This window comes from Falco punctatus, assembly GCF_963210335.1.
Source record: "Falco punctatus genome assembly, chromosome: 8".
NCBI lineage: Eukaryota > Metazoa > Chordata > Aves > Falconiformes > Falconidae > Falco > Falco punctatus.
The window spans coordinates 18,260,397-18,282,223 of record NC_137588.1 but is presented as its reverse complement, the minus strand read 5'-3'; the positions used below and the strand labels follow the sequence as shown (position 1 = coordinate 18,282,223).

The window sequence follows — 21,827 nt, the reverse complement described above, 5'->3', positions numbered from 1 at the left end:
CCTAATATATTACTGTCAATCACATCTAAATAGTAGTTGCACTGCAGAAAGCAAGAACATCTAAATCACACCTTATTTAAGTAGGTGTTTCCTTCTGTTTTAACCCTGCAAGTAGTGCCATGAAATGAAGACTCCTGAAAAAAAGTTTCTAATTCCTCATCTTTCTATAACACAAAGGATTCTTTACTTTCGTTTTCTCATTGACTGCTATTACGATAATGTTCTTCTGTTGCCCCCAGAAGCAGTGAGGTTAATTAAGAATTATCTCACAACTCAAAACTGTGCTGCTTTAAAAGCGAAAAATAAGTAAAAAGTCCCACAACCTTTCCCTGCTATTTAGTCAGTAAAGGAACAGCACAGGCAGGTACTACAGCACTGGCAATTCCTGCTATTTTCAGCTGGGACCAGGAACTTTCTTAGGTTTCAGTAAAGCTTTTTCGAAATTTTTCAAAATTCTTTTTACAGTTTAAGTTGCATATAGTAGTCTACCTTCTCTTCTGGATGTGTGTACAGTTGCTATTTCAGCAGCTTGTAAGCTGCTGGAGCTTCTGAGGCTGGATGTGTTTTCCATCAATTTTTCACGTTACCTACATTTCAGGGGCTCTCATATTACATTGGGTGATTTTCAAGAACCTGTTGAAGAACTTCACTCAAGGCAAGAAAATTTATTGGAAAAGTCCTTTGTTTTCACAGCTTGTGTATGGCCTAGCTATACCTTTGCTCTGTGTAAGACAAGGGCTCTCACTGGTTTCCAAACCGTACCACCATGCCTCTGCCAGCCCCAGTTAAATCTCCAGCCTCACACATGCTTGCAAATTAATTGGGAACTTTTCTGAGAATTAAGTTCTGAGGTGGTGAGAAATACTGCTTATTGGATACTAGTTGAATTCAATTTTTTACTGGGAACCTCTATGATTAGGACCAAACAAATGAGCAATAGGCTCATTATTATTCTTTACAAGTGTCTGTGATACAAAGAAACATTCTAGGCAAATCTGAAGCCTACTACAATGAATCTAGTATCTCTCTGCAAGTGTTCAGCAATGTGGAAAGATTTAGATAACTGTGACTTAAAGTCCCTGCAGCTATATCCAGAACTTCTGTAAACAATGTGAATGGAAACTCAGTCAAGAGATCCGTGTTTGTTCCCTACAGACTGCCTCCACAGCAGCAGACAGTTAAATGTGGGTATGCATGAGTTCATCCAGAAACTAGTATACAAATTATTCACAGGGGGGAAATTTAACTCCATAACCAAACTATCAAACTGCTGGAACAGCTGTTTATGTTGCAGTAATACCAGAAACCTAACCTAAAGCTGAGACCCCACTGCAACTAGTGCAATTCCTGCCCCAGGAAAATTACAGACTATTTTCTAATCAAAGTACACAAAGGGTATAAAATAAATTAACAACACTGAGAATAAAAGCAAAACAAATAGTAATAATACCTGGGTGGCTTTTATGTACTGCTTTTCATTGGTAGGTCTTATAGGGGTTGATCCTATATTGACACACAGTTCTTAGTCTATTTATCTTCAAATCAGTCTCTCTAGGGAGATACTGTTATTCCTGGTTTATATATGGGAGCTATGACTCAAAGAGGCACCAATATTACATGTGAAGTAGGGAACTGAACCAGAGTCTTACCACTTGTGCACTACATACTGCTCCCTGGAGAACTTTTGGCTAGATGCTGCTCCCTGGAGAACTTTCTGCTAGTTGCTTAGCTAATGGAAAGGAATCATGTTGAAGTATCATGGGAGAAATTGGTCCCTGAAAGAGATTCAAAAGAGGGGAAAGTAAAAGTTTTATGAATTTCATGTGATTTTATTTCATATACATCACAAGCATGGATAGAAGTATATAAGGCAGGAATGAACAAATAAAGCAACAATGACAGGCAAAATGTCATTACAAATGTATTAGTATTCACATAGATATTACTGGCTCAAGACTTCCAAAAAACTGGTCAGTGCCATCCAACTGCAAAAGCCAGTCATGAAAGTAGGTCTTGTGTGACAACTGAGTAGGCTTCAACAGTGTGAGGTATTTCAAGTCACAGGAAAAAAGTTGCAAGTAACCTGAACAGGTCATCTAGCCCATCACTTTTTCCTGAGCAGAATTGCTTGTAATGGTATCATCTCTGATAGATGTATGTTGTCTGTTCTTAATACTGTCTAATGAAGGTGACTTCGTTCTCTACTGAGGCAGATGACAACAGTTTTTCATTTTCACTGCCATTAGAAAGTGGTCTAATGCTAATTCCGAAGTTCTGTCTTTCAGTTTGAGATGATTACTTCTCACCAATATAGTCAGGACGTGAAGGGCAGATTGATTGCTCCCTTTTTCACTTCATAGCAAGCAGTCTTTTACATATTTGAAGACTGACAACCTATCTTCCTTAGTCTTAAGGGAGTCAGTTTGTTCAGCCTTTTTTTGTTCTCTGATGAAAAAATCCCTCTTCTCATCTGTTCTACTTTAAAATCTTTCCAGTTTCCACATCTTTTCTGAGTGGAAATTCAAAGCTGACCAAAGCGCTCCAGTGCATGAAGGTAAATTCCTAGTAGCGGACAGCACCTGGGGCTGGTGTCACATCTGTATCTCCTCTTAAATCCCAGCTCTTCTTCCACTGCAAAGTGGTGCTACAGGGTGAATTCCAGCTGTTCTCACAGGGCACAGCTGCCTCAGCTACAGAAGGGGATGTATTCCCACCAGTCAGCGTTCATTTCGTGGTGTGGGTTTACCGGGGGGCACAGATCATCAGAGGCCTCTCTTCCAGCAATGTATGGGGGAAGAACTGCCAGAGGCACTTGGCTCTGCAGCTCTCCACTCACCAGGTACTTGCGTTCCTGTCAACAATACTGTAACTCCTGTAGGATTATCTGTCACCTCACCAACCTATTTCTTAAGTAACCCACCTATGTTATTGACGTTAATTAGCATTTCATCATTAACTTAGGCAATCCTCACCTTTAACGAACATGTACCTCTGTGTTCTCTCAAGGCTGCTTATAGAGATCTACAGGGGCTATAATTATAGCACAGGAGGTGAGAAACCGCCAATAAAGCCTCCTTTCTCTCATGTTTCGCCACGTAAGCCCCGAGCTGCCTGGGCTGGCGGCTGCTGTGGCGGGCTGCGCACCTGCTCACGGACACAGGCCTCGCCTTCGAAGGCCTTTCCCTGAGGCAGAGAAAACCGCGCGGGGTCGGGCCACAGCCCCGGGCGGATCGGGCCGGGGCCGCCTCCCGGGGCCGCCTCCCGGGGCCGCCGGCAGCACCGCTGCCGCGGGGCGGGGCGGGGCGGGCGGCGCTGCATGCCGGGACGGCCCATATGAGGGGGGCCCCGGCAGGCGTCTTCCGCTCGCCCGACCTCTCACCCGGCGGCGATCGGCGGCACAACACGGAAGTGCGATGGCGGCCGCGGCAGAGGAGGCAGCGGGAGGCGGCGGCGACTCCCCGTCCTCGGCCCTGCGGCGGCTGCGCATCATCTCGGGGCACCTGCGGGGCTCGCCGCGGGCTCCGGAGCGGGAAGCGCTCTCCCCGAGCCCCTGCAAGGCGCAGGGGGGCTCTGACGGGCCGGCCTCCGGCTCCATCCCGAAGAAGCGGTGGGTGCGGGCGGGGGTCCCCGCGGGGCATCGGGCCCCGGGCCGCTCCGGGGAGTTCCCGCCGGGCTGGGCGGTCTCCCGGAGCGGCCGGCTGTCGGTGCGGGTTGGGACTAGGGCGGCCTGCGCTGTGGAGTGCGGTCTTGCTCCCGCCCGGGACGGTCGTGGGCTGTCGGGGCCTGAGGGGAGGCCCTGCGGGGCGGGGAGGTGCCGGGGGCAGCGAGGGAGGCAGGACGGGGTGAAGCCCAAGCGCGGGTAAAGTGCTGAGGCGGCCCACCACTGTGGGGGCCGGGTGAAACCGAAGGAAGGTGGTCTTCAGCCTCTTACTTGTTTCTGTAGTAAGCGGGGTTGTATGAAAATGGAAAGGCTCTGACAGTCACCTTAGTAACCGGAGGAGCGGTTTAATGTTTGTGAAATATTGTGGGGCTGCTATAATGAAGAATGCAGCACGTGTGAGAAGCGCCATTTGTGTACTGGCCTTCGGTCCTGTTCGCAGGAGTGTGGAACCTCCACCTTACATGAGTGCTGCCAACAGTGTACCCGTACATTGGGCTCTAACTAGAGCTGCTTGGAAATTAATAGTTTTAAGCATATTCACTACCTTTTGTGTTTCTTGCTCTGTTTAGTAGTAAGGAGTTTGAGGTCATGTGAGATCAAGGAAGACAACTAGTCAGATTGGCTAGTTAAATTTTTTTTTCACTGGCTCTTGGATTTATTTTTCTGGTAGATTCTTTTAAGTGCTACAGTTGTGATATCACCTTTGTGCTGGAGTGGACTTATTTGTTTTGGGATTTCCGCTTTCTCAGTGTGTTTTTTCTATATGTGTGTTGGCTTGCTGTCCCGTAAGAGCATTTTAAGGTTTAGGTTGTAGACAGCTTACTACTTTTCATCAAGCTGTGTACAGGGACTAGTATCTTAGTGTATGGGGCAGTAAAAAGGCAGGTAGGGCAAGTAGTGGATAAGAGACTTCGTGATCTTTTGCGGGAAATCCATTTAGCCCATGGTTTGCTCTCAACTTTTTTTAAGAAGAGAGCAAGGGACAGTCTGAATTGTTCTAACAGGCCATTTGTGGCCTAGAGCCACAAGCTGAGCTTGCCTGCTTTGGGAGGACTGGGATGTCATAGGTATGTGGTCAGGTGTTAACAACCTAGAAAGCCTTTAGCTCCCTCTCACTGAGGGGATTTGATGTTTTTGCAGGCAGTGTACAAACAGTGCTGCTCACTGGAATTGTTGCCTTCCATATTGAGTTTTTCTCTGGTTAGAATTTAGGAAGAAATCACTGTTTCTGAAAAAGTAACAGTTTAGCTAATTTTCAGAGTTTTATTTTAAATCGATTCTTGCATAAGTTCTACAGCCAGTTATTGCACCCTTGAACAGGAGAAAATAGCTTTTGTGAAGATGCATGTGACTCAAAGGATAGCTACTTTTCTCTATAGAAACAGTCATAGTGAACTTACCACCTGTACTTCTATAACTTATTAACATAGCTCTCTCATATTAGGATTTGCTATAGGATTATAATGGATATGTATTTTTACTCTAAATAACTTGTTCTGCATTGAGAATAAAAATTATGTTGCTTCAAGCACTTTATGAACAAAACGGTACAACTGCTGGATAACTTGGTCTGCACCACAGGTACAACTGTCTTGATGTACTTAAAGCCCAGACTTTTTGTGTATATAGAAACGAAAAAAAAAACCCCACCAACCCCTTAAAGGGAGCTGTATCTCTGTCTTAAGATTGCCTTTGAACATCTGAAAGGCAGTTGAAATGTTTGAGATGTTGCATATGAAAATTCTAATACTTAAATATAGCTCGGATATGAGGATCTTGGTAGAGTTTGTGTTTGAGAGCAATACCCAATTTTGCAGTGAGTGATGGGGAGGGAGACAATTCTGTTGCCTATACTGATTTGGAGGTGGCAAGTGATGAACACCTGAGTCCTGTTCTAGTGACTTTCAGCTAGTCTGGAGCTGGTTGATCTATTTGTGAGACCCAGAAGGTTGATTGAAAAAAATCTGGTAAAAATAGTTCACCTGTAGATAGAAGCCACACAGTATCACTGTACCTATAAGCAATACCAGGATGGTCCAGATGCTTTTTTTTCTTGCAGTCTTCTATATGATGATTCAGCTTTTCTGCCTCTCTTGAACTATTACTTTAAATTTTTCCTAGTAAAGCTGCAGCCAAAAGTACCTTAAGCAAGATTTTTGTTTATTATGCCTGTTGCATCTTACCTGTAATGTTTGAAGTGGTGTCAAAGCTACAGACACTATTGCAGCAGACTACAGACTATTGCACTCTCCTCATGTTGTGTTTCTTCTGTGAAGTAGACTACTTCCTGTGATAAGGAAAAAAAAAAAAACCCAAACAAGCATCTGGAGTACTTTAGATGTTAGGTCTCTGATCATAGAAAAAAAAAAAAAATTCTGGCTGCTTATCCAATAGTCACTAGACAGTGACCTGCAGGAACATGACTTTCTTGTTGATAGTTCAATGACCAAACTGTTAAGGATCTTATCCAGACATTATTCATCACCAGTGAGGAGAGGAAGGAGAGTATGTGGAATTGACCGAGTCTGTGGGTGCTCACCTAACTGTTCCTGTTTCCAGAGAAAAATGTCCCTGAAGGCTAAACAGTGTCTTTGCAAATTGATGTGTTTAAAGAATGTAATACGTTCCCTACTTCTTAGAATTACAGTGATTGAGATGGGAAAAGTCCTCTAAAAAGACAAGCAATTCTATACTCGAAGAGTATCCTCTTGAGGGAGATCTTAGTTACCGTAAGAGTAGAGAGATGTTACTCCTTGGTACATTCTTGGCTTGAATTTTAATTCAGTATTGCAGTGGAAGATGGGGATCATAGTTATACAATGTGTGTTGAAGCATTAACAGGGTGATAGGCATGCTGAAAAACTTAATAAAAAATTGAGTTGGAGAAGAACTTTTCCTTGAAATTACTTTTTCTGAACTTTATGCTGTTGACTGGTTATTAGCAAGCTTGCCTTGCTGGTGAGTCTTGAGTTTAAAAACTTACATATGCTTATTTTGAAGGTGAAGCACATGAAGTGTTCAACATGTAGCACCTTATGTTCTCAAAGCAGTATAACTCCCTAGAACACAGTTGTACCAGAGTAACTGTTATGTATGCTAGAAAGTAAGAGTGCCTCAGAGATGGAGCTTGCACTGATATTAATCTTGCCAAAATTGTATTGTGATTTATACAAATAAAATTTTAAACACTTTGGCCCTTGTTACACTCAATCAATACTCCCTTTTAACTAGATGTTGATTCAGTAGCTCATAGGCTTAAAGTTCTTCTGTCCTGGAGCAAGAGAAAGCAGGGTAGGGTTTCCTGATTTTTGCTCTCTTTGTGGAGAAGCTTCTTTCCTGTGGGATGAAGAGAGGCTTGTGGATCTCTTATTATTCAGGATAAACCAAGGGATGCGTGTATAGTCAGCTGTGTGTCTGTATCAAGCGCACACTCAGGTTTCGCAGGGTAATATGTTAATATTGCCATACCTTCATATAGACTCTTGCAATTCTTGCTGTAGTTGCTTGTAATGATTATGACTTTAAGCAGCAACATTAACTCCTAAGGAGTTGATACTACTTGAATTTAACAAGTAACAGCAGAGGCTTCATATCTTGCTGCCAATGCTCAAAGCAATCTTTACTGTAAATGTTTAACTCTTTAGACAATAGTGTTTAAGCAGCATTTGACGCTAAACTGAATTCTAGTATAGCTGACTTCTGAGCTTAAGGTGGTGGAAACTTACAGCAAAGAAGGTAAGGGCTGTTGCAACTAAAATCTTAACAAATCAGAGGAGTAAGAGCCTGTTGCTTTGAGGAAGGCATGGCTATTCACAGGAGGTTCTGATTGCATCAAAGGAGTTAATTGCTAGTCAAGGTTAATGATTGAAGTAGAGGAACAGATGAAGTAAGATGATCTCATATGGAAGCATTAATCTGATAAAAATGTCATAATCTGAGGGCAAATGTGACTTCATATGCAACAGTGATTCCTGTCTGTCAGCAGTTCCAAGTAGTTGAATGTCAGCCAGATGAAATGAAAGAAATCTGTAAGAATTTAAGTAATATGACTTGAATTGTTTGATCATGTGATACCAAGTAAACCAAACTGGACATATTCATTGGTTAAATTTTATTAGAAAAAACCTAGATATAAGGTAGAAATTAAAGTATGTTTAATATTTAAAATACAAGTTTATAGCAAAACCTGAAAATGTTGATAGGCTTTTTGATATGTACAGAGATCTGATATGTACAAGAAAATAGATGTGCGTATATATAGTTATTTAAACTTGATTTGTTTATTTAAACTGAATAGAATGATCTGTTAATGCAATAGATTGGAGTAATTACTTGGACTTCCTAGAAGCTACTTTGAGCTGGACTAAAGTAAGGACACCTGTAGTTTTAACAGGTTGCAACCAACTAGACTTTTCTGAAATGTTACTGTACCTCTTAGTAGAGAACAAGTAATGTGAAGTGTTAAATCAATTGTAGGCTGAATGTGGTGGACAAGCATAATGCCTCTGCAGTGTTGTTATATACAAAACTGGGCTGTTGTGTGCAAGTCTTCAGGGCTGATGGTACAGGCCAACATTTTCTTTAGCAGCTATCTAATGTATTTGCTAGAGCATGCTAAAAATTCTTTATGCAGTAGGTTAAACAGTGTTGTCCAAGTTAGTCAGTTGTTGTCTGGTGGTGGGTTTTTTAACATAGTGAAGCAGATTTCCTGGTTTTGCAAGCTTTCAAAAATACTTCTCAAAGGACTGATCTGCAGTGTTATAAAAAATATCTTTAAGTTGTTATTTGTTTACTGCCTGGAAGTAAACTGGAAGTAGCCATGTGTGTGCATTTTTGTAGTAGAGCAGTCTCTTCAAAGATAAAAGAAGCTGGTGTCAGTGGAAGTGGTAGGTGGAATAGAGATAGCTTAAAAATCATCGTTTGACTAAGTGTCTACCAAGAAGCATAGCTATAATGTCTTGGCTTTCCTGAGTCTTTAATTCACCCTAATTGACATAAGCTTTCTACAAAAGAACACTAGAGAAACACAAATTTCCTTGTTCCCTGGGGCTTTGCTTATTACAATGTGGTGAAATGAAGAATAATGAAATAGGGCTAGGAACATGTGTAAGGAGAGTTAATATTTGTTTTATCAGAACAGTGTGGGTTTTTTTTAAAAAAGCAGCACACTGCTTTTGTGTACCTAAACCCTTGAAGTCTTAGACCTGAAATCTTGTGTCTGCATTTGGTGCTTATTGTAGGTTTACAGTACCTATGAGCTACACTGCTATGAACTCAGGCTTGTGTTGCTATATCAGATATTCAGCAAACAGAATAGCAACTGAATCAGGTGTATGTGCAGCTGCAGGGGGGTAGTGGAAGTGTGGGCTGCAGAACCTGAATGTGTCTAAGATTATAAACCAGATGTTGTTTGACTTCAGAGCGATTACATTTGGTTTGCTGCAGGGAAGATCCTCCAAGAGGGAAGTAGTGCAAGAATGTCAAGTACAGCAGATACTCCCTGCCTGCAGCATGGCATTCTCCAGATAAATGATGCTTTCACAAAGCAGTTCTTGAAGGGATTGCTTGGGTTATATTCCCTTTTCTAATTTCCAGGCACCTGATACTAATGTACTACTGGCTTCAAAAACACTGGAGTGCTTGCTTATGTGGTTGTGAAGTGTGACTATATAACCCAGACTGCTTCAGGAGAGAGTGGCAGTGACCTCCTGGTATCGCCCGTGTCCTGAATTTCAAGCTGGTGATCTGAGTTGGTAACCAAAAGCCCAGCTGAGGTGGGCTTTGAGGAGTTACTGTTGGGTAGGGTCTTGTAACCCCTTAACACTATAATACTGCCTCAGTTTTACTGCACCCATGTGCTGAGTTTTGCAAGAACTCTGCAACCTGCAGGACTCCTCTGCATTAGGCAAATACTGGTGTTTTGGTCCATGGGGTAGTTCTTAAAACTGCCACTTTAAACTAATTTCCAAGAATGTGTGGGTTCTTGGATCATGGAACAGGGGTGTCTGTGAGCATTTTATGTGTATGTTGCTTTAATGCTGAGTATCAGCTAGTGATTGAATTGAAAATGCTGATGGTTATTGTAAGGAAATTGATGTGTCTTGGCCATCCATCTGAGGTGCATTGATTCAGCTGGGTTGAACTGTTCTTCATCTGGCTTCTCTGAAGAAAATACATGAAACTGTCACTTGTTCTTTGAGTAAATTAGCCTGTTTGTCTCAATTTTGTGTATAAAGTACCATATCTGCAGATTATTTTGGGGAAGGGGGAAGTTTTGTTGATATATCTGTGCTTAGATGGTATGTCTGTAATGATGGTATGGTGTAATGAAGCAATTCCATTTGTTAAATCATGTGATGCTAATGTTTGGAGTTCATTCATTACTTTATCTTGGTTCTGATACTTCATTGAACATAATCTCATAACTTCATCATAACAGAAAAGTTTGTTTACTTCCGGTGTTACAATATCAACATGCTTTAGACCTTGGAAAATAAAAGGCTCTAACTGTTGGTGATACTTCTGTTTTGCAGTAGAAAACTCTGCTCCACTGTTGGTTATAAGTATTGTGCATGCAGATGTCTCGTATGTACTTGTGATGTGGATTTGAAACAACTGAAAAACTATATCCATGGCTTAATTTCCATGTGGGTGAAATTTGCATGCTGAGCCTGGATACCTGTGGGAGACCCTGTGCTTGTTCCTCGGCTTCCTAGGGAGAGACAAGAACCTTTTCAACCAGTCACTGTGCCTCTTGCTAAAACACAAAAGTTGGAGAGTGCTGGCAGGTACAGTTTCGTTGCAGTAGCATAGGTCTGGGGGCCTCTGCTTGCTCAGCTAGGTGACTGGATGCCCCGGGAGCACTAGTTCAGCTGGTGGGTCAGGGGCCACCTTCCTGCCCCACTCTGGGCTGGGCATGCTGTCACCTTGTGAGCTTCTGCCCAGTTTGTAGGCACCTTAATGGTCATTTGGGGGCTTAATATAGTGCCTTGTGCTGGGACTTGAACAGCATCCTGCCCAGTGTCTCCTTGATTATTCCATAGCCAGTTTTCCAGAAAAGCACAGAATAAGTTTAACTTGTATTTTGCTGTAAAAATTCTTTATTGCATAGTCAAACTAGTATTTCAGTGTTGGGCATTGCAATGAAAGTGAAATATCTAAATTCATTTAGCCTAGTCACACTGTTTTCATCTCCTATTGTCACTGTTTCCATGGTAACTTGTTTTCTTTCAGTTTTTTTCCCTTCAGGCAATATAATTTTGTGTGTATATGTATTAAAAAAGTTAAGCAAGCTTTGCCTTATACTACTTCATACATTTCAGTAGTGAATTTCTGGCTTTTAAGTTAGAAGGCAGAAAGAACTGGTAATTTCCTACTATTTCTGACTAAAATATTCCATGTTTCTGTCAAAGACGAAAGTAGAGTTAGTGAGCCCTGGTATTTGGTTGAAGCCAATGTACTGAATAGGAAAGCTGTTGTCTTTAGATGAGACAGTTCAGATAACAATACAGAGCTGAGTAACGTTGAATTCAAAGCAAGAATAATACAAAATGTTGATGAGTATTTGCTGTATATGTTCTTGGAAAGGGGGCTGGGAAGAAAAATAGAAGGGTGTATAAATTGTCTTGCTACACATAGAACACACGTAGCATGAATGTCAGCTGACTAAGCCAAACTGAGCATCTTTCTTGTTTTTCAGGTTGGGGCATGGAATTTTTTAACATGCTTTGAGACATTCAGATGATACTCAGTGTTTTCAGATATTATGCAGGGTATTCAGGTTATTTTTAGTTAAATTCTTGAAATTTTGGAGAACAAGGATAGCAACTACTACTGCAAGGTAAATTGCTTCAGATGGTACAAAATATTGATGTGTTAGAGGATACATAGTTTGTAGAAGTCTAGGTGGGTATAATGGTGGTATGTATTAATTGCAGGTCAATTTGTTGAGTGCCTTGGTGTCAGAGCCAGGATTGGATATATTGAGTATTCATGCATGGAGGGAGCTTTTAATGTGTGCTTAGGTCTGCAGATGCTCAGTAACTCTTTCTGCCCTTTATACTCTTCTGGAGTATAAGTTTAACACTGAGATTTTTGGGAATGAAAATCTTGGGAAATGTAGAAGGCTATATTGATTGCTCAGTCACAATTTGGATCTTTCTTGAGAGCAGAGGCAAATGTGGTGTGTGATGCTGATGTGGCAGGCAACTCTTAATTGCTACACTAGGGTATTACAGTGGGAGTGCTGTGCTGGAGCTGGGGTGTGAAAAGCTCTTTCGAAGGAATGGTGACGTGTATAAATGCTGCAAAAGGGCAGTATTACCATGAAGAAGGGGAAGGAACATTTATGATTAGAAAAAGACCTTTTTCCTTGTTTGCCTTCTGTTTCTTATGCTGTCAAATTGCAGCTTTGATTTCCAAATGTAAGCTGGAAAGACAAGGAAATGCAAAGCAGGTGTGTCTTACAGTGTATTTCCCTTAACTGAGGGAGCTGGGGTAGTGAGGCAGACCTGGGGAGGAACAGCATACTGCCTTGGCCTCTGTCTTGCAGAGCTGCTTGCACCTTTTCTGAATAATATGTTAGCTAATATGTAACACTCTTCCTAAGAAAAGTTCTGCTACAGTCTTTGAATTGTATCTGTATGACATTGCCTCAGTAGTCAAGGAGGCTTGTAGATATCTCTGGATGTCTCCTGCTTTTCTCTGTGATTAAAGTAATTGTCTTGAGTCTTGAGCTTTTGTTCATGAAGGGCATACTTCTCAAATAATACGCAAGAAGATCTCAACAGCTAGCTCTTCCTGTAGGCTATGTCAATTACAAATCAGTGCTGACTAACCAATCCTTATTTTAAAATCTGGTCTGTTTAGGCTTCTTTTTTTTTAGGGAGCTGCATGCAGGTTTTCCTCTAATGTGTTCTTGGTATGTAGGCGTGAAGTGCTAGGAACTACAATAAATTAATCAAACAACAGTTCTTGAACTGGCAATACTTTGGTATGATGAAACAAAAAGAAAGAATAAATGTAAGATGGCTTGTTACAAAAACAGCCTTTCCTGTCTCCAGACAGAAACCTTGTTTCGCTTAGTATAATTTTGAATATAAATTAAATGTGTGACTTCTCATGGTGGTGTTTTCCTGCCATAAGATAGAATACTGCCCATTATGCAGGATGGGGGGAGATCTCCTGATTTTGTGTTATGAGGTAGCTGAGATGTTTTAAACTAGCAGTTCTTCTGCACACATGCAGTCTGTTATATTAGATCTTAATTTAATTGTTCTCATCACACCAATAAAAGCAGCTGTGTTGTCTGGCAGCATAAACCTTTGTGTACTTATTTTATTCAGGAGTAGTTCAACCTGAAAATAAACTTGAGTTCTAACTCTTAACCTCTTTTCTGTGTTTTAAAGCCTGATCAAAGCACTAAGTACTCTTAACACCAACCTAGGAAAGTAGGCCTTTAGAAAAGGCAAACAGCTGGGAATGCAGGCAGCTTAGCAGAAAGACTTCTTACCTGGGTCTTTGTTCAGTGCCGGAATTAATAGTACTTCCCCTGGATTTTGTGGGAAGTATGTGTCTGTACCAACATCAGGACTAATGGTGGTTTCAAAGCTGTGCTTCGGCAGTTTCTCATGTTGCTTTAGAGCCTGGTCTTCTGTGTCGTGGTCTGTCTGACTGTCTCCAGCTTTGCAGCTGGTTTCTCTAGCCTGTTTCATGCATAATACTTGGCATGCTTATTTTGGTACTATCTTGCAAGTGGACTTCCCTCTCTAAACTGGGGGGGAAACTGCTTGAGCCTTCCTCAAATTTCACTTACTAATATCAAGTCTCTTCTGACTTTACAGGATTTGACAGACTACAGAGATCAGTTATATAGAAATACTACATTTAGACAGCAGAGGGAGAAATCTTGCCTTGAGGAGGACTAAAATGATGGGGATTTGAGGGGAACATTTAGCTTGAAGAAAAAAAAATGCTGCTTGAGTTGGCCAATTCTGTGTCAGCTTGCTCACAGCTGGGAACAGCTCAACTGTATGAATTACTGTCTTTGTGGAATTTATGAATATATACAATATTTATAAATGCACATATATGGAATATAAGAATGTGTGAAAATAGGCAAGACTGCATAACATGCTTTAAGACACTTTTTCATAATCTGTAATGTCAGTGCAATAGCACAAGGCATTCCTGTGCTATCAGACATGAGTGGATCCTTGCCCTTTTGTGAGTGAATATTACACATCTAAAGATCAAGTCTATCAAGAGAGGAGGCAGCCAGAGGGGCTTCTGTGTCTGGACAGTGGTCTGCTCAAACAGTTTAATTCTGGCTGAAACTTTAGAATCAGTTCCTCACTGTGGAAGAACAGCGTAGACTGAATATCTCACAAAACTGTATAATGCAGTTTCAGTACTCAGTAACTGATAAAGCTTGCTTAAAGTGCTAGATTTGTCAAAGGCTTGTTGAAATGTCTGGTTCAAACAATTGTAAAGAAATACACATCCATGGATATTTTTTCTTTTAATTGAAATCTTGTGTACAGGCAGTTTGAAGAAAGAACTTTTATTAAGCCAAGTCTGTTTAATTACAACACTGACAGTATGTCAGCAGCCTATGTTAATATTATCTTTATAATGAAGGTCTTTGGTAATCAGTCATCACCCAGTTACCTTTTAATGCCAGTGTTACCTACAACTGACTTGAGGCAGTACTTTCTCTGAATCATGAGGTCTTTTTGAAATGGTCACCTCTGATCATCTTAGTTTTGCATTAGACAGTCAGAGTAAGCTTCGTTCACTGTATATGGTAAAGCAAGGTAGATCACCTGTTTTCAGACTAAGAATTTATATTAATAAAATTCAGGGTTTAGGTTGGTATTTAATTTCTGCTGTAAATAAATAGCAGACTTCTTAGTTTAATGTGTAATTACTCTTTGTATATTTCTGAGTCTTAAATCTTACATTGATACACTTCTAATGACTTTAGCAACACAGTATCTCTTAGGATATGGTTGTGCTTAAGGTATTTCAATTTTGTGGTTGTGTTTTGGCAGTTGTGGGTTTGGTTTTTTATCTTCTCTTTCTTATGGTGACACATTCATGTTGCATTTAGTATGTTATTCCTGTGGTTCTTGGCGTTTGGTTTTTTGACTTTCCAAAATGTATTTTCAATCTAAATGTCTCTCTGAAAGTGCCACATCAAGTGAATGTTATTAAGAATGCGCAGAGATTACAGTAGTGTTACCAAACAACTAGAATTGTCTTTTTAATTCTGAAAATATTTGGTTATTACCTATTTGTGTGTTAATATTTATGTGTAGATTTAAAACCAAGCATCTTTCAAACATTACTCTTGACAATTTGAGAATATCACGTTACAGTGTGCACTGACTGTAGTTGCTGACTGACATGTAGTAAGCTGGTGGTAGTTTTTATAAAGCATCTTGTCTTTTAAGTCTTAGGATGCTATCTGAAGGAGTAGTGATTGTGCCAGCAGAATTACTTTTAGCTCTAAGCTATGCACTTCTGATACGTACTTGATTTCTTGTATTGCTATCTGATAAGGCTTTTTTCCAAAGCCATATAACTGCAAATAATTTTGGGCTTGCAGTATGCTAACATTCTCACTTATTTTTCTCCCTTTAAGGCAAGAACTTCTGAAGTGGAATGGATGGGGATATAATGACTCCAAATTCATCTTCAATAAGAAGGGTCAAGCAGAATTTACAGGAAAAAGGTAAGTTGAAAACTTATATAACTGAAGTATCTTATTTAGTAAGTTTTTTAAAAGTTTTAAAACTGCACTGCTCAGGTAATCCAAAGAAGGTAGTAACTTGCTTTATCTCATAGAACAGATTATTAGTTCTTCATGTAACAGATTTACTGAATTCTATGCACAGTAGTCTAATGTGTAGTAAAATAAAAGTAGTTTGGCTTAGTGGATTTTGAACTAAAAGTATTTTGAAGACAAATTAATGAGTCTCAGTAACTTCATAGGCTCTGTGTATTAAACTTCCTTTGGAGAATGACATCAGACTGAGAATCGGCACCATGTTCTAAAGCTTTAGGTAACGTGCAGCAGGTCTGTGCAGTTTTGAGAATTTCTTGATCATCAACAAATTGCTTAATTAAACTTTCAACTTGTGTTTTAGGTTTCTTAACCATTGTGCATGGAGCTGCTTTATCCTCTGATCTTAAAAATAAACGGCTTTTCAGTTGTATGTTCTGTAGTGGCAACACTTCTGATTTATTGCCTACTAGCCCTTTGTATCACAAGCTTGTTTTTCTGAGAATTTTTTTAAGGAAATGACATTAAAATTAAGTCAACTTGAGGATTTCTTCACTTTTCTTCCAGTGAAACTTCAGCCTCTCACTTGACAACTTAATGCTGGGTTTTTTTCTGCCTCAGCGGAAAGTAGTCTTGCAGTCTCTTCTGTGGTTCAAAAAATACCCTTTTTGTAAGAGTAAAGAAAAAGCATGGGGAAGAGAATTAAGTTTGAAATAAGTACTGTCCTTCAGGAAAAACTTTTTCCTGGTCTTTGAGCTTGTATAAACTAGCATGAGCTAGTTAGGTTTTTGAAGCTTTGATTCAAACTAGGACGTTGAGTGCTTCAGCTCTTAATTTCCAGGCCCAGATTAAAATGCCTAGCCTTGTCTTAGGCACTTGAGTTCATGTTATAACATTTAGGGAGATCTTCGTCATCTTTCTTATCTTGCCAGGATTCTGACACTTGTCACTTTGTTGCTCATTCTTTCATCTGTTATTTTTGTTTATCTGGGGTAGGTTATGCTGCACAAAAAAAATCTACCCAGTGTACTTTGAAGGGAAAAATGGTGAAGGACTGGACTTGAATATTTTTTTTCAGGAGGAAGCATTGAGGCTGCTGTTTGACTGATGAGTACCAGTCAGTCATAGTTCTAGAAGGGGGGACAATAGTGTTGGGTTTTTTCCCCCCATCTGTATTCTAACTGATAGATAATACTAGAAATGCCCTGTTGGGCCACACCAGTGTAGTTTCTGTGGAATAGTTTGTCACGGTGGCAAAAGTGTTTGAAGTCAAAATGGGAGAATAAGCATCTGGAAAGATACAGATGTCGTGTCCTTTCAGTATCCACTTAAAGATCTGTTGTCCATGAATTCGTCTAGCTTTCAAGTCTGCTGATACTACCTGTCTCTATAGCGTACCATGGCAGCAAGTTACAGGTTGCTGTGCTGTTCTGTAAAGTACTTGTGTTTTAAATAAAGTATCCCTTACTGTGTGGCAGGATTAGGTGAATGATAGTTCTTCAGCTTATCTACTTTTTTTATTGATTATGTAAGACTCAGTCATATCTTCATTCCAATTTCTCTCCATGCTGAGGAGTCCTGGGCATTTCAGTCTGATTGTAAGGCCCTTTAGTCTTCACAGTTGTTCTCTGAACCCCTACTACATCTCTAGTTCTACTACATCTTTTTGGAGATACAGGGACAAAAACTGTGCAGCACTCAAGGTGTGTATACACAAGGGTTCTACAGAATGGCAAAAAACTGTTGTCTGTCTTACAGCTGCCTGGCTGATGCATAGCACTGGCTGCTGTTGTATGTTGTCAGTCAAGATGCCATGATTTTTGCTGTACAGACTACCAGTCTGATTCTGCAAAATATGCAAGTAATGCTGCTTTTTTTCTTGGCTTTTGTAATTACCTAAATTTTCTCTTCTATCTTCATTTGTCTGCTCCAGTTTTTTTAAGGTCGAGTTTCTCTCTCAGTTCCAGTCTCTCCAAAAGAGCTCAATATTAGTCACCTAGTTGGAGAGTCCTCTGAATCCAGGTCACTGATGAAAATATTGTGTAAAACTGATTCCAGTACTAGTGTGTGGCGGGCTGCACTCATGAGCCTGTCTTGGACAGTGATCAATAAACCCTGCCTTTTGTTTTTTGTCTTAACTTTGTCTTATCCTTCAGCCTGTAGAAGAACCTTTCATTCTGTACTGTAGCAATGTATTTTCTTAAATAGCTTTTGGAGCAAACACCTGTGGAAGTATAAAGGAACATGGAATTTCATGTTCACTGTATTCCCTTTGTTCATTTTGGTTACTTCACAGACTGATAGAACTCCAAGGGTTAGTGAAACAGGAAAGCCACGCTGACTTTCCCAACAGGTCATGCTTTTCTGTGTGTCAAATCATCTTCTTGTTACAGACTGTACCATCTCACCAGGGATAGATGATACTTACTAGTCTGAGCAACTAAACCTGTTTCTTGGGGGTATGTGTGGGGAGGTCTTTTGGCGGGGTGTGTGTGTGTATGTGGAGCTTCTTGCACCATCAACATACAAAGCTTGCTTCCTGAGTAACTGTGTTGTGTTCTGTGCAGTAAACTCACTAACTCCCTTAATACTGTGACTTTTGTCCGTGTCTTGACTTAAAAGTTGTTGGTTTTCTGATGGCTTTAGTTTGTCCTTTGAACAAGTGATTAAGGTTACGCTTGCATGCTACCTATAGTAATAGGTTGGCAATACCAAAAAGTGTGTGGAGAAAAAAAACAAACCAAGCTGACACTTGAGTCCATCTGTACCTTTGTTGCAAACTCCTGATGGGAATGCATTAAACTTTCATTGCTTACTGCACTTTCCTTTTCATAGAATGAATGTAACTGTTTCACATTGGTGTGATGGAACAATAACTGTTGCAGGAGGAATGCTTGAATGCTGTCTTCAAAGCTGAAGAGTCTAGCTTGAGTTGAGATACAATTGTAGCCTTTTATCTCTAGGAATAGAGTAGGGTTGGGTTTTTTTGCAATAGGAGAACTAGGTGGTAGTTGAGGTAAGGGAAGGAAAGGAATTGATCTTTTTGTATAATAGGTGACTTAGTTGTAGAGTTGTTTGCAACAGCTGTGAAGGACAGGGTCATAACTGGATTAAGTGACTGAATAATCTTAGAAGGAAGGCCCACTGGGCCTAATGCAGTGTCCCAGGTGCAAACTATAGTAAAGTTTCTCAGCTGCTGAAAGCTCTTAATACCAAAGAAAAGTCCTTTTTCTCCTTTGAGAGAATGCTTGTGCATATGTAAACTGCACAAGGTGTGTATATGTATACAATTAATAGCAGTAGTTTCTACCTGCTGAAGTGTGTCCCCAGCCTTACTTGTTTTCACATGTGGTACACATGATCACAAACAGTTCCTCTGTCCCATGTCTGAGTTCTTTTGTTACATGGCTGAACTGTTATTGAAGAGTTTGTGATAAAAATAATTTCATGTTGCTTGACGAATTCTGATGCACTCTGAGGAAGGAACCTTTAACACTGTTCTTTTCAAGAAAAACATGTAAGGTGTACTGAGCTGGGTTCATGTGTCTGAGACTGGATACACTGCAATGTAAACAGTAAACATGTCCTCTGCCTGTAACTGGCATTTAAACTGTGACACTGCTTTCTACACTATTGAAAGGGAGAGACCTTTTTTAAGAGCAAAGATGGGGGGGTGGGATGTCTGAAAAGCCTTATGCCACAATTCCCAAAGGTCATGAAAAAAATAATACCTAAGATGTTGACAATTGATTGAATTTTCTGTGAAGTACAAAAGTTAGATACAATGAAATGTGCAGTTGCATGAAAACTAAATGTGCAGAAGTTCTGTAGGCTTGTAGGTGAAGAACTTTATTTAAAATTTTTGTGCATACATAGAATCAAAAGAAGTGTATCTGAAATACAGTGATTTAAAATGACTCTGTAATATTGACTTTTCAGGTACAGATTAGGTGGTATGGTATTACCAACTTTTAAGGAATGGATAGAAAAAACCTTTGGAGCAAGTCTGGAGCACAAAACTACCTCTAGAGTAAGTAAATAGCTGAACCAGTTCTTTTGAACATTAGTCTTGGTGATAACCAAGACCACACTGTTAAAGATGATGCAGCTGTTGTCCTGAAGGTCACATTGCATATAATTAATTTAAATATAGTGTATTAATACCTCAGTAGTTATACGTCGAATAGTTTGAAAAAACGCTGTGAAACCTTCAGTGACTTAGTATGACTTGTGGTTCCAGGTTAACTGGTAGTACTTTTATTGGAATGAAGATTTCCAACACAGGGAGTTTTCTGTCCTTGTTTGTAGGTTGCTTTTCAAGACTGGAAACTGTTAGCCTAGAGGGAATTTTTAGGCAACTACGATGTTGTTCATGGTAACAGAGACAGAAGATACAGTGAAGTTAAATTGTGTTGTTTTCAGTGTATTTAATGATTTCAAAGTTCTTATGTGACCGTAATTTTTTTACGGGTCTGGGTGCTTAAAACTGGCTACCAGAATACTCAAGATTGAACTGAATGTTTTCAGAAAGACATATTCAGGATGTTCTGGGTTTTGTGAAGTATCCATATTTTGCTTTTTAAAGAGCAATTAATGTTAGTCAGGAGACCTGACTCCCTTCAAAGAATTCCTTTGAGGCTCTGGGTTCCTGACTAGATAGCTGCTTAAGCAGCTGTGTTGGAAGCAGACTGTGCTTGTACAGTGACTATAGCCACCTTGCTTTGAGTAAGTTTTACTCATTACTTGAGTGACTTCAAGATTGTGTTATCTCTGAACCAGGTAATCTCTTAGGGCCTGAAAATTCAAATGTTTCTTCAATCTTCTGTTAATAAAGACATTCTTTCATCTTCTGTGACTTGAAGGATCTCAATCTGCCAATATGTTTTAAAAGAAATCATCTTGATGTGAGGGTTCTCCTTGACCAGGCTTGGTCTTAACTGGCAGCTGCTTCAACTTCTTGTGACCAAAGGTCCTGAGAGCTGTTGTTTCTCTTCTACATGTAGTAGAGAACATGTAGAATGAAGTAGAGTTGGAAGTCAAGAGCAGATTCTCAAATAGTATCTTGATTCCACAGTATGTCTTGCAAACCAGCTTTTGGGGATGTCTGCCAGCCATGTTGAATGCTTTCCTGTTATGTTGTGCCACTCTGGTTCTGTAAATCTTGTTGTAATCTGAAACAGGCTGACTTGACACATAATAGGACTCTGGAGTCTCCAATATGTCTGAAGTATCAACTGCTACTGCAGGATCCCCGTTTTAATGTCTCTTGTAGTTCCTAGTTTATATATCAGGTTATCATGCTGTATAGTTTTTTCATCTTCTATTGTCGTCAGAGCATGAAGAAACTCGGGTATAGGAACAGCAATAGGAGAGGGATCTCTTGGTCCTTTTGTCTTTCAGCTGTCCTGCCTCTGTTGTATAAGACTGGAGGGGTCCCTGTTGTATGCAACTTCTGTTATAATTAACAGTAAATGTAGCTGCTTCTGTGATGCTCAAGGCCTACTGATAGCTTTTCCCTTTTCAGACTAGATTTACGACAGCAGTTTAGACCTAGTTCACACAGGCTTCCTGTCTAGCCTTTCAATGCACAAATATTAAAATATTTCAGTCCCATAAGAATAAATACAGATATATTTTTGTTTGGCGTTGTGTATAATATTTTTATAGATGAATAATCAACTTTTCAATCTTGATGAAAACTTAAGGATTAAAATACTTGTAGAAGAGAAAGATCAAGATACTTAAAGCCCCACCAGCAAGGAATCATTACAGCTTTAATAGTTGGTGTCCCTCATATGGAGAACAAAAATCTTCAAGCACTTTGTGTTCAACTTAAAATTATATGAAATAGTTCTCTGTCTATAGAAATCCAGTAAGAAACCAAAGTTTACAATAGAAAATGTAAGCACAGCTTGCAAGGATTTTTTCTTGAAGTGGTTTAAAGATCTTTAATTTGTATCTATTTATTTCTCTTCTTTCAAGTTTCTGTCCGAGCTCTGCCCTTTGGGTGAACAGAGCACTGTGAATGTGCAGAATAGTAAGAGCTAAGAGCAGCAGTCCAAGACTTCCTCTGTGCTCATTGTGACTGGCCCCTAAATTCATGATCTCTCACTAGTGGTATGCCTCTCACCTGAACAACACTTAATCTCAGCTTCTGTGTTTGTAGGTGACAAAGTTAATATGTTGGAGGGAAAAGCCTTTTCCTTGCATGTCTGACACCTCATTTCAAGGAGTATAGTATTATCATTAAAGTTAGTCAGAACAGCACATATCCTCTTCCAGAAGTCAAATTATTGTTAAAACTATATTTTTATTAGGTTTTGTATCCCATATGAAAACTCTGAAACAAACATTTGGTTTTCCTTTTGAACCTCTGAATGT

At 40.0% G+C, this 21,827-nt stretch overlaps 1 protein-coding gene across 3 annotated transcripts in view; it reads left to right on the top strand.

Moving 5' to 3' along the window:
* The first annotated feature begins 1,665 nt into the window (after positions 1-1,665).
* Positions 1,666-21,827, top strand: part of AGPS (alkylglycerone phosphate synthase) — a 58,272-nt gene continuing 38,110 nt past the window's right edge. Inside the window, exons 1-3 of one of the 3 annotated variants that reach the window (XM_080400372.1) lie at positions 1,666-3,607; positions 15,306-15,395; positions 19,386-19,476. In XM_080400372.1, coding sequence (XP_080256498.1) covers positions 3,084-3,607; positions 15,306-15,395; positions 19,386-19,476 — 705 coding nt within the window. In that variant the 5' untranslated portion in view covers positions 1,666-3,083. The remainder of the gene's footprint in view (positions 3,608-15,305; positions 15,396-19,385; positions 19,477-21,827) is intronic. The other 2 variants (XM_080400373.1, XM_080400371.1) reach the window with 2 other exon arrangements.